General features: G+C 34.6%; 1 protein-coding gene across 5 annotated transcripts in view; it reads left to right on the forward strand.

The window, feature by feature from the left end:
* The window catches only part of LOC115512581 (sulfotransferase 1 family member D1-like), a 44,933-nt gene extending 31,407 nt beyond the window's left edge, over window positions 1-13,526 (forward strand). For all 5 annotated transcript variants that reach the window (XM_030313743.1, XM_030313744.1, XM_030313740.1 and 2 more), the window contains 5 exons: window positions 494-591; window positions 6,446-6,572; window positions 7,948-8,042; window positions 9,596-9,776; window positions 13,196-13,526. In XM_030313743.1, the coding sequence (XP_030169603.1) occupies window positions 494-591; window positions 6,446-6,572; window positions 7,948-8,042; window positions 9,596-9,776; window positions 13,196-13,308 (614 nt within the window). In that variant the 3' untranslated portion in view covers window positions 13,309-13,526. The remainder of the gene's footprint in view (window positions 1-493; window positions 592-6,445; window positions 6,573-7,947; window positions 8,043-9,595; window positions 9,777-13,195) is intronic.
* The last annotated feature ends 240 nt before the right edge of the window (window positions 13,527-13,766 follow it).

Genomic DNA, 13,766 nt, shown 5'->3' on the forward strand with positions numbered 1-13,766 from the left:
CTACTTCTTGTTAGCTGAGGTTTACAGATTCAAGGAACAGAACAATGGATGGTAATGCATTATTAAAATTGTGTTAGTTATGAGCCTCAAGGTTCAATTTATTCTTATAATTTGAATATAAGAAAGCTGGAAAAGGAATTTGAAATCTTCTAGTTCAATTTCCCCATATTGTAAATAAGAAAAAGAGAAAGATAAATGAAGGAAAAATTTGGATATCTTGACATGGACCTGTTGCTGTTTCCACCTCATCGAGGTCCTGTATCTGAGGATATTACAGACAGTTATTGACTGTAATACATGTGAAATAAAACACATAAGTAGCCAGAATTTATCAGTTTTGATCTCATTGCAGATTTTATATGAAGCCATATAGCCATATAATCATTTCAAGCCATATAATGAGTGGGGTTAATGTCTACAAAATCTTAGATTACACTGCCATTAACCTTTATGATTCCACATTTATAATATAGTTTAACTTTTGTGCTTGTAGGTGTGGAGGATTTGAAAAAAAAGCAGTCTCCTCGATTAGTGAAAACACACCTACCTGTTCAACTTCTCCCTTCTTCATTTTGGAAGAATAACTGCAAGGTAGCAAATTTTAAAGAAAACAAATCCTTATTTGTGTTGAAATTTCTTTTACTAATCATGCAGAAATTACAATGGGCGATTGCAACCCCTGGATAAATAATTGCAAAAATAATAATGTGATCCCTATACCCCAAAGATTGAAAAAAACACCAGTGGATACCAGTGCCATAGATAAATAGACGTAGACTTAGTGCCCAAGCGCTGAGACTCTCTCAGGTTTTCTATTCTCTAAAATGCCTGTTTTTCTGTCTAAATCCCTTCACTCACTATCTACTTTTAAATATTTAATATTTAAGTATTTAAATAAATACTTAAAATACTCAAATAAATATCTAATATGTAAATACTCAAACAACTATTTAATATTTAAATAACCCAATAACTGTTTATTCATGAATTCAAGATAATTATAATTTAAAAATATGGATTTATAATTATGTGTATATATATATATATATACACATACACACACACATATATGGATGTGGATTCAGTTAAGCTTCCTTTTTTAAACAACCATTTTAATTCAAGTATAACATTTAAAAAAATTTTTAATGATTTTATTTATTTTTGAGACAGAGAGAGACAGAGCATGAGCAGGGGAGGGGCAGGGAGAGTGGGAGACACAGAATCCGAAGCAGGCTCCAGGCTCTGAGCTGTCAGCACAGAGCCTGACACGGGGCTCAAACTCACGGACTGTGAGATCATGACCTGAGCTGAAGTCGGAAGCCTAACCAACTGAGCCACCCAGGCACCCCTCAAGTATAACATTTAGAAAAGTACATAAATCCTAGGCATACTGCTTGATGAATTTTTACAAAGTGAGCATACCCATGAAACCAGCATCCAAATCAAGAAATTGAACATTACTAACACCCAAAAACTCTGTTTCTTGACATTCTGGGCAACAATCCCTGTATTCAAAGATAATTACTATCCTAAATGTTTTCACCATAAATTAGTTTGCCTGTTTTGTCTGTAATAAGAAAGTATGTAATCTTGAATATTTAACTTATTTCATTTAACACCATATTTGTGAGTTCAATTCTTATCATGCTTGTTATCTTGTTTTTGTTTTGTTTTCTTTAATGTAGCCTGATATATCATATGTCACAAAATATGGTACCTTGAACAAAAGGAACATGTTAGAGAAGCAAATCTCAGGCCCAATTCAGACCTACTGAATCAAAGACTATAGGGACGAGGTCTAGAAACATGAGTTTTAATAAGACTTCCAGGTGAATTAAAGTCATGCTAATGTTTGAGAACCACTGATATAAGGCATTCCATTACATCTATGTGAGTATTTCACAACCTACTTACCCACAGTATTATTGGTGGTTGTCAGTTGTAAGTAATTAAATAGTACTTCAATGCACATCCTTTTTTTTTTTTAAGTTTGCTTATTTATTTATTTATTTATTTATTTATTTAGAGAAAGTGAGCAAGTGGGGGTGGAGCAGAGAGACAGAGAATCCCAAGCAGGCTCCACGCTGCCAGCACAGACCCCAACGTGGGGCTTGAACTCACAACTGGGGAGATCATGACCTGAGCCAAAATCAAGACTCAGTCACTCCTTCAATGCAGATTATTATTTTTTTTAATGTTTATTTATTTTTGAGAGAGAAGGAGACAGAGTGCAAGCAGGGGAAGGGCAGAGAGAGGGAGACACCAAACCCAAAGCAGGCCCCAGGCTCTAAGCTGTTAGCAGAGATCTCAACGCAGAGCTCAAACTCATTCACTGGGAGATTATGACCTGAGCTGAAGTCCAATGCTTAACCTACCGACCCCCCCAGGCATGCTTCAATTCACATTTTTACAAAAGTTTTCATTACACATGTGTGTACACATTTCTCCTTGGTGTTATATCTTGGGATGGAATTGCTGGATCTAGTGTATACATGTAACCAGCTTCAATAGATATTTTCAAACATATGGACCAATCCACACTTTGACCAGTAGTGCAAGAGTTAAAGTTACTCTACATCCTCATCAACCTAAAATATACCTAAAAATATTTAATTTTAGCCCTACTAGTAGATGTATGGTGGCATCTCATTGTGGTTTTCTTCATATTTCCCTAATGACTAATTGGGTGAAACACCTTTACATAGCTTAAATATCTTCTTTCCTGAGGTATCTGTTCAAGTTCCTTGGCCTTTTTCTTCCTATAAGTGCTTCTTTTTTTTTGTTATTAAAGTAGAAATTCTCCATATATTCTGGATACAAGTCCTTGGATGAGATCATTGCATTTTTTTATATCCTAATTCACTCTATTTTTTTTTCTTTCCTTAATAATGTCTTAAAGAAGTTCTTAATTTTGAGGTTGGTCAATATATCAGTTTTTTTCTTTATTTTTTATTTTTTGGTGTGTGTATATTTGTTTAAGAGAATGCCTTCCCCAAAGTTATGAAGATATTTTCTCTTCTGTTTAATTTTATTGGCTTTATTGTTTCAGTTATCACATTTAGACCTAAATATCTAATACCTATAAGAGAGATGTTCTTTTTTAAATTTTCTCATATAATAGTAATTCTCTCTCTCTTTGTCTTCCTCATGCACACAAACACACACTAGCATTATTTTATGAATGTTTGTTACTGGTATATGGGCATAAATCTTTTATCCTGAAACCTTATTAAATTCACTTAATAGATCTAATAGATTTTTTGTAGATCCCATTCATTGTTCTATGTAGATGCTCATGCTGTTAGTAAATAAAAAATACAAAGTATTCTTACTTCTTTTTTATGAATGCTTTTTGCTTATTATTATTATTATTAATTTTGCCTTATTGAACTGGATAGAGCCTCTAATACAATACTGAATAGGAGTGGTGAGAGCAGATGCGCTTGTCTTGCTCTTAATCTTAGAGAAAATTCATTTCGAAGTATGATGACGTCACCTGTAGGTTTTTTGTATATGCCCTTTACCTGGCTGAGGAAGTTCTGTTCTATTTACTTTGCTGAGTTTTTATCAGGAATGCATGCTAGATTTTGTCTAATGATTTTTTTCTGTACCCATTAAGACAAATCATATGAAGGCACCTGGGTGGCTCAGTTGGTTAAGCATCCAACTTCATTCAGGTCATGATCTCCTGGTTCATGGGTTCGAGCCCTGTGTAGGTCTCTGTGCTGACAGCTCAGATCCTGGAGCCTGCCTTGGATTCTTTGTCTCCCTCTCTCTCTGCCACTCCCCTGCTCGTACTGTGTCTATCTCTTTCAAAAATAAACATTAAAAAAAAGACCAATCATACAGTTTTCCATTATTTTAGTCTGTTAACTATGATTAATTAATTACACCAATTGATTTTTTAAATGTTAAAACAATCTTGCATAGCTTATATTAAATTATTGATTGTATTCATTTATGATATGTATTAATTTGGTGTTGTCATATTATTGAGTACAACTTGCTAATTTTTAAAAAATAATTTGTATCTTTGGGAGATATTGAACTCTCCTTTTCATTGTAATGTCTTTATCATTAGGGAATAACCCCTTCCTTTGGTACTATAGGGACTAATAAGATGAATTGAAAGGTATTTATTTTCTAATTTACTGAAGTGTTTGGTTGGAATTGGTCCTATTTCATTCTTAATATTTTGTACAATTCACCAGTGAAGCGATCTAAGCCTGGAATTTTCTTCTTCTGGAAGGATTTTTAACTGCAAATTGAATGTATTTCATACACTTAGTATTATTCAGATTATATACTTTTCTTTACATGATCTTTGGTAGTTTGTAAGGAATTGGTCCCTGTCATTTAAACTGTCAAATTTGGGGGGGCACCTGGGTGGCTCAGTTGGTTGAGTGTCCAACTCTTGGTTTTGGCTCAGGTCTTGATCTCACAGTTCATGGATTCGAGCCCCGTGTTGGGCTCTGCATTGACAGTGCAGAGTCTTCTTGGGATTCTCTCTCTCCCTTTCTCTCTGCCCCTCTCCAACTAGCTCTCTATGTCTCTCAAAATAAATAAATAAACTTCAAAAAATTTTTTAAAAATAAGCTGTCAAATTTTTGTAGTGAAGTTGCTCATGATATTTTTTTTTTTTTAATTTTTTTTTTCAACGTTTATTTATTTTTGGGACAGAGAGAGACAGAGCATGAACGGGGGAGGGACAGAGAGAGAGGGAGACACAGAATCGGAAACAGGCTCCAGGCTCTGAGCCATCAACCCAGAGCCTGACGCGGGGCTCGAACTCCCGGACCGCGAGATCGTGACCTGGCTGAAGTCGGACGCTTAACCGACTGCGCCACCCAGGCGCCCCGCTCATGATATTCTTTTAACATTCTTTTAATATATGTAGAATCACATTTCTCATCTTTTCATATTTTTCTATCAGTTATAGAGAGAAGGATGTTGAAATCTGACTATAAGTTTTTAATTTCTCCTTGCAGTTCTGATTCAGCTACCTGTAAGCAAAATTCTTCAATAAGCATATAATCAGTAAACATTTATGGAAGTGCTACTGTGTATGTACCAATATTGTAATTGTCATTATAAATGCAAACACAAATAAGACATTCTCTGCCATCTAAGAGCATGTTATTTTATTTAATTCTTATGAATACTGTTGAGCTTATACAAATAAGTCTGTGCATGCATTTATGTGTGACTTTCTTTTTTATTCAAACTCTAATTAAAACAAAAAATGATAAGAAAGCAAGGATATAGTTTATCATCTTAATTCCAAAGGTAAAAATCCTTAGATGTTTCCAGAAACACATGGTCTTGCTATTAAGAGAATTGGGGCATATCTTCAGGATGGCCTTCTATCTACACTGTGAGAAGTGGAAACAGTCCGCACTAAAGAACTTACATGATGATAGAATAAAATGATTGATTTGTTACCATATACTCCTGCTATTGAAATAGGAAGCTATTGGAAATGTTTATCTCAAGAAATTGGATCAGCAATAGTCTCAACTCTTAGAACTCTATACTCAATCTTTTGAAAAACCTCTTTTTACTCTCTCTCTCTCCTTGCCCCAGAATATGAGAATTACTATCAGTGACTTGGGATTATAAAACTTCCCATTTCTTTTTCCCATCAATTGGAAGAGAAGAAGGAAGCTGATTCTAATTAGAGAAAATGAAATTTCTTCCTGAATGCATTTTCCCTTAGAGTTATGTTTACTGCATGGGTGGCTGGGACCTCAGGATTATTAGATGTACTTCAGGGGAAAAGTAGGATTATGGATGTCAGTGGACTTCCCTGAAAATCCAATTAACACTGAGACATAATAATGTCATTTCTTTTGGAGAATATGTTCAAAATTTCTTTTTTCAAGTAGACTTTAGGACTCTATACATAAAATAAATTTTAAACTCACAGAAAATCACTATAAACAGCAATAATTGTTATGTATCCATGGTCATGAACAAAATGAAGAATGTTTAATCATTATTGATTAAATGTATCCTTATAAAAATTTATTTTCAATTAAAAATAGGGCATTTTTCAGTTTTAAAAATTTTACTTTTGCTTTCTATAAGTTTTATAATTTCTGTTTCTTTTTACATGTTTTAGTAAGTGATATAGAATAATATTTTAAATTTGAGAACAATATTAGCTCATTTTTGTTAATATAACATTTACTATAATTCTTATTATATTTGATTTTCTGTGTTTTAAGAGATGTTCTTTTCAAAAGCTAAGGAGAAACAGGGTGTGAAGGCCCAAATCTTTGCGTTAAACAATACATAGTTGTGAATATTCCATGTCAGGATATATATATATAAATGCTGAGATCAGGACATTGATAGGAGAAAATAAGCATTCTCGCAAGACAAGCAAGTTTACAAAATATTAAAAAATATAAATGAAATGATGATTTGCCATATCTCTCCACAGATGGTCTATGTGGCACGAAACGCTAAAGATGTGGCTGTGTCTTACTATTATTTCTACCAGATGGCAAAACTGCATCCAGAGCCTGGCACCTGGGAAGAGTTCCTGGATAAATTCATGACTGGAAAGGGTGGGTTCAACTCTTACTTTGCTCAAGGTGTTCTATAGTGAAAAGTCTTTTTTTTTTTAAATAATTTTTTAATGTTTATTTTTTATTCATTTTTTAATTTTTTAAAATCTGTATTATTTTTGAGAGAAAGAGAGAGAGACAGAGTGTGAGTGGGGGGAGGAACAGAGAGGAAGACACAGAATCCAAAGCAGGCTCCAGGCTCCAAGCTGTCAGCACAGAGCCTGACACGGGGCTCGAACTCACAAACCGTGAGATCATGACCCGAGCTGAAGTCAGATGCCCAACCGACTGAGCCACCCAGGCGCCCCTTTAATGTTTATTTTTAAGAAAGAGAGAGAGAGAGAGAGAGAGAGAGAGAGAGTGAGCAAGGGAGGTGCAGGGAAAGAGGGAAACACAGAATCTGAAGCAGGCTTCTTCAGGCTCCGAGTTGTCAGCACAGAGCCCAACTGGGGGCTTGAACTGTCGAGCCGTGAAATCATGACCTGAGCCGAAGTCAGAGGCTCAATTGACTGAGCCACCCAGGCTCCCCATAGTGAAAAGTCTTTTTGCAAGAAGATAGAAAGTTCAAATATAAATCTGTTATTATAAAACTAATATGTGCCCAGCACTCTACTAATGAATTAGAAAGACTATAGAAGAAGCCGAATACATAGTCATCTCTTCCCTTTAAGAACTTTTAGGGAATATGTAACACAGATTTTTCAGTTATTAGTCTTGTTTCATTAGTGCTTAGTGACAATTAAGTGTTTTCATCCCTTGCTGTGCAGCCATCGTATTGTTTTGATTTTACACATATTTCTTAGGCTCTCTTTTCTCTACCAGTCCCTTATTTTTATTACATAGACTGAAAATTCTTGAGTAAAGATTTTATCCTTAAGGCTCTGTTTCTCTACCTGTGTATTGCCTTTCAGGGAAACATACTTATGCCAATAGTAGTGGCTCTACATATAGTTCTCATACAAACATTCTTCTATAAAAACTCTCTTCTCAAGGCAAGTACATCTCAATGGTGTCTTGCAAATTTTTACTCCTGCTACTGCTTGGATGATTCTCTGTCCATATAATGTCTACTCATTCTTACTATTATCAAAGCCCAATTTTTCCTCTTATATCCAAATACGTTCTTCTTTCTCCAGAGCCCTTTCTTAACCTCTCCACCCCTATCATTTTCTCTCCCTCTCTTCTTCTATGAAGTTCCCTGCCACTCCTTTTCAAGTAGATTGTAAATTTAGTGAAAACAGAAGTAATTACCCTATCATCCCAATTTCTTGAACTGATAAGTGCTTTTGTATTGATAATGATGACTTGGAATAATATGTAACAGTTCTTTATGCAAATGGTTTTAATTTTCCAAACATTGTATCTTTCAATTTAGTGGCTTTTGGTGCGTGGTATGATCACGTGAAGGGCTGGTGGGAGAAGAGGAATGATTATCGTATTCTTTACCTATTCTATGAAGACATGAAAGAGGTAAGAGGCAACTACAGTACAATTTCTCTTTTACTTTTTAACGAAAACTAAGATTCATCTTTTTTTATATCACATTTTCCTTTCTTCTTGATCTATAAATATGACCAATCCACTATCCCATTAATTACACCTTGAAAATTGATATTTTACTCAATCCCCTATTTTTCTACCACTACTGCCTCCTGCGCTAGATCAGACAACTGTCTTGACTTATTTGGAGTACCTCATTTTGCTTCTATTGTCCACTCAGAGAAAATGATCCTCTTGAAAACTCAGACTATGCCCACTCCCTTCTTCAAATCTCTCAGTGGTTTCTGTCCCTACATGAAATACAAAATCATTAAGATAATTTTGAGTTCAGCATTATTTAGTCCCTATCTATCTCTCCAACCTCTTCTGGTATCACCTTTTTCTCACTAAGTGAGCTTGCCTGAAATATTTTTCCCCACTATTTTCAAATTAACTTTTCCTCATTCTTCATGTCTTAAGTTAAATGTTAACTCTCCAGAGAGTTCTTTCATGTCCATAATGTCAAATACTTCACCTTGTCTTATCTATTAAAGTCTCTTCTGCAGGGCACCTGGATGGCTTAGTCGGTTAAGCGTCTGACTCTTGATTTCAGTTCAGGTCATGATTTCACGGTTCATGGGATTGAGCCCTGTGTTGGGCTCTGTGCTAACAGCATGGAGCCTGCATGGGATTCTGTCTCTGCCTCTCTCTCTCTCTCTACCCTGCATGTTTGCTCCCTCTCTCTTTTAAAATAAATAAATAAACTTTTAAAAAGTCTCTTTTGCTATTGATTTTTTCATAGCATCTACTACCATATCTTTTTAAATGATCATATGATTTTTATCTTTCATTTTGTTAATGTGGTGTATCACATTGATTTGCTAATGTCAAACTACTTTTCCATCACTGCAATAAATCCACTTGATCATGGTATACAAACCTTTCAATGTGCGTTTGAATTTTGTTTGCTAGTATTTTGTTCAGTATTTTTGCATTCATATTCACCAGAGATGTTAGTCTGTTATTTTCCTGTGCTGTTCTTATCTGTTTTTGGCATTTGGGTGATGCTAACCTTGTGAAATTGGTTTGGAAGTGTTACGCCCTCTTCTACTTTTTTGGGAGAGTTTGAGAAGGATAGATGTTAATTCTTCTCTAAATTTTTGATAGGTAATCTATTCTTGATGTTAGATACGCTTTAAAAAAGGAGATCAAAATTTTGAAAATTATACCTTATGATAATAGTAGCTTGCTTTATTACCATTTGTTATTCTACTGGTTAATTTTATTTTTGAGTGTGAAAGGTTGAATATTAACCCAATTTTTTTTGCATTTTTTGAAACAGAATTTAATCTTCCTTGTAGCAGGTGATTGCCTGGCATAACCAAGAATAGGACATGTACTTTGGAAAGCAAAGTAAAACATACACATAAAAATGTAAAATCATTTTCTCAATCGCATTGAGATATGTAGAACCTTATTAAATACATTGCCTATTGCATGACTATGTCTACCTGAAATAATTCTTTTATTTTATAATTTTTTAGGATCCAAAGCGTGAAATTCAAAAATTGTTAAAGTTTCTAGACAAAGATCTGCCAGAAGAAACTGTGGATAAAATCCTCTATTACAGCTCTTTTGATGTGATGAAGCAGAATCCATTTACAAATTATACCACTGTAGCAGGAGTTCGTATGGATCATTCCATATCTCCCTTCATGAGAAAGGGTGAGAAATCATATACTAGTTTGCTAATTACATTATAGATAGGTGGAGAGCTAAGAGCAATACTGTAGGAGATGGAAAGAGATTGAGTATGCTGACAAGAAAAAAATTAGGAACAACAACAGCAACAAAAACTTCAGGGAAATACGTGGCAAATAAACTCTGTAATTCCTGTAAGCCTATCATGTAAGACAGACCTTCTAATGACAAATGATTACTCAAGAGCCTATACATTGATAAACATGAGTCTTGGCATCCATTGCTATGTCAGAAGAATGCCTTTCATTTGTGTGAACTCTCTAGATATTTTTCACATGCCTTACAATTTTTTCTATGGTCAGTAGCCAGCTTAAATGATGTTAGACATCATTTTTTGTTAACAAAGCTCTTGAGGGCAAAGAATAAAGATTGTGAGACATTGAATTTTCTTCCAGTGACGTTTCTTGAAGCTATTTGAGAGATTATTTCTTTACATAAGGTACTGGAAAAATCCATGGGTATTTTGGAAAACTAAGGAGGCCTGGGAGTTTGGGAGTGAGGGATGGAGTTATGGAGTTCTAAAGTTAAAGATTTAAAAATACAAGTGTGGTAGAATTAACAAAATTGATAACATCCTGGCTAGACTTATCCAGAAGAAAAGAGAAAGGACCCAAATAGATATATCATGAATTAAAGAGGAGAGATTGCAACCAACACCACAGAATACAATTGTGAGAATAATAATATGAAAAATTATATGCCAACAAACTGGGCAATTTGGAAGATATGGACAAATTCCTAGAAATATAGAAACTACCAAAATTGAAATAAGAAGAAATAGAAAATTCGAACACACCCATAACCAGCAAAGAAATTGAATCAGTAATCAAAAATCTCCCAACAAATGAGAATCCTGGGCCAATGGCTTCCTAGGAAAATTCCACCAGACATTTAAGAAGAAATAGTATATATTTTTCTCAAACAATTCCAAAAAATAGATATAGAAGGAAAACTTCCAAACTCATTCTGTGAAACCAATTGTCTTGATTACAAAACCAGACAAAGACCCCACTGAAAAGGAGAATTAGAAGCCAATATCCCTAATGAAATGGATGTAAAAATTCTCAACAAGATAGTAGCAAATCAAATTCAGCAGTCCATTAAGAGAATTATTCGTTAGGACCAAGTGGTATTTATTCCTGGGCTGCAGGGCTGGTTCAATATTTGCAAATAAATCAATCTGATACACCAAATTAATAAAAGAAAGGGTAAGAATCATATGATTCTCTCAATAGATGCAGAAAAATCATTTGACAAAATACAGCATCCTTTCTTGATAAAAACCCTCAACCAAGTAGAGATAGAAGGAACATACCTCAACATCATAAAGGCCATCTACAAAAGACCCAGAGATAATATTATCCTCTATGGGGAAAAACTGAGAGCTTTCACCCTAAGGTTAGGAACATGACAGGGGTGTCCACTCTGACCACTGTTGTTCAACATAGTATTGGAAGTCCTAGCCTCAGAAATCAGGCAACAAAAAGACATATAAAAAAGGCATCCACATTGGCAAGGAAGAAGTCAAACTTGCACTCTTTGCAGACGACATGATATTCTATGTGGAGAACCTTGAAAAACTCCACCAAAAAACTGCTGGAACCTGGCATATGAATTCAGCAAAGTCTCAGGGTGCAAAATCCACATACAGAAATCTGTTGCATTTCTATACACTAGTAATGAAGCAGCAGAAAGAGAAATCAAGGAGTTGATTACATTTACAATTGCATCAAAAAAACCACATGAAATACCTAGGAATAAACCTAACCAAAGAGGTAAAAGCTTTTTACACTGAAAACTATAGAAAGCTTGTGAAAGAAATTGAAGAAGACACAAAGAAATGGAAAAACATTCTATACTCCTGGATCAGAAGAACAAATATTGTTAAAATGTCGATACTACCTAAAGCAATCTGCACATTCAATGCAATCCTTTTGAAAATAACACCAACATTCCTCACAGAGCTAGAACAAACAATTCTCAAATTTGTATGGAACCACAAAAGACCCCAAATGCTGGAGGCATCACAATTCTGAACTTTAAGCTGTATTACAAAGCTGTAATTATCAAGACAATATGGTATTGGTACAAAAACATAGGTCAGTGTAACAGAACAGAGAACCCAAAGATGGACCCACAAATATATGGCCAACTAATCTTCAACAAAGCAGGAAAGAATATCCAATGGAAGAAAGACAGTCTCTTTAGCAAATGGTGTTGGGAAAACTGGACAGTGACATGCAGAAGAATGAAACTGGACCACTTTCTTACACCATACATAAAACTTAATTCAAAATGGATGAAAGACCTATATGTGAGACAGGAAACATCAAATTCTTAGAGGAGAAAATAGGCAGAAACATCTTTGACCTCAGCCAGAGCCACTTCTTCTCTACATGTCGCCATAGGCAAGGGAAACAAAAGTAAAAATGACCTATTAGGACTTCATCAAGATAAAAAGCTTCTGCACAGTGAAAGAAACAATCAACAAAACTAAAAGGCAACCCACATAATGTGAAAATACATTTGCAAATGACATATCTGATTAAGGATTAGTATCCAAAATCTATAAATAACTTCTTAAACTCAACACCTATAAAAGAAATAATCCAGTGAAGAAATAGGCAGAAGACATGAATAGATACTTTCCTAAAGAAGACATCCAGATGGCTAACATGAAAAGATGCTCAACATCACTCACCATCAGGGAAATACAAATCAAAACCAGCCCTGTCAGAATGGCTAAAATGAACAACTCAGGAAACAGCAGATGTTGGCAAGGATGTGAAGAAAGAGAACACTCTTATGCTGTTGGTGGGAATGCAAACTGTGCAGCCACTCTGGAAAACAGTATGGAGGGTCCTCAAAAATAAAAAAAAAAAAAACTAGCTTATGACCCAGCAACTTCACTACCAGGTATTTATCCAAAGGATACAAAAGAGTGCAATAAGTGAAATAAGTGAAATAAATCAGAGAAAGACAAACATCACATGATTTCACTCATATTTGGAATTTAAGAAACAAAACATATGAACATAGGGGAAGGAAGGAAAAATAAGATAAAAACAGAGAGAGGAAAACCATCAGAGACTCTTAAATGCAGAGAACAAACTGAGGGTTTCTGGAAGGGAAGTGGGTGGGGTTATTGGCTAAATGGGTGATGGACGTTGAGGAGAGCACTTGTTGGGACTAGCACTGGGTGTTATATGAAAGTGATGAGTCACTGAATTTAACTCCTGAAATAACTATTACACTATATGCTAACTAACTTGAGTTTAAATTATATATATATATATATATATATATGGTAATTCAAATTAAAACTGATCTAAGAAGGAAATTTTATAGATGTCTCAAATTTGTCATTTTATCTTTCTTTTCAGGTATTTTGGGAGATTGGAAAAATCACTTCACTGTAGCCCAGTATGAGAGATTTGAAAAAGAATATGATAAGAAAATGAAAGGGTCTACACTGTCGTTTCGTTCAGAGATTTAAGAAATACTGTTCTTTCTCCAACTCCTTTACCTAACCCTTAAATTAGAAAAAAAATCCCTTCAAACATTTAGTGAAAAAAATTCTGCATGAAATATTTCTTTACTTACTAATAGTAGTGTTTTGTAATAGAATATTCAAAGAATTTTGGAGTCTACATATAAAAAATCAATAGTCTCTATGATTTAATTAATTAATGTTCTTACTATTCTTAAAGACAAAATAATAAAATGAAGTTTAAAATCTATAAACATACCTGCTTTATTTTTTTAAGTTTATTTATTTATTTTGAGAGAGATAAATAGATAGCAAACAGGGAGTGGCAGAGAGAGAAGGAGACAGAGAATCCCAAGAAGGCTCCATACTGTCAGCACAGAGCCTGATGGGGGGCTTGAACTCATGAACTGTACAATCATGACTTGAGCTGCAATCAAGAGTTGGGTGCTAACTGACTGACCTGG

This window comes from Lynx canadensis, chromosome B1 (genome assembly GCF_007474595.2).
Source record: "Lynx canadensis isolate LIC74 chromosome B1, mLynCan4.pri.v2, whole genome shotgun sequence".
Lineage (NCBI taxonomy): Eukaryota > Metazoa > Chordata > Mammalia > Carnivora > Felidae > Lynx > Lynx canadensis.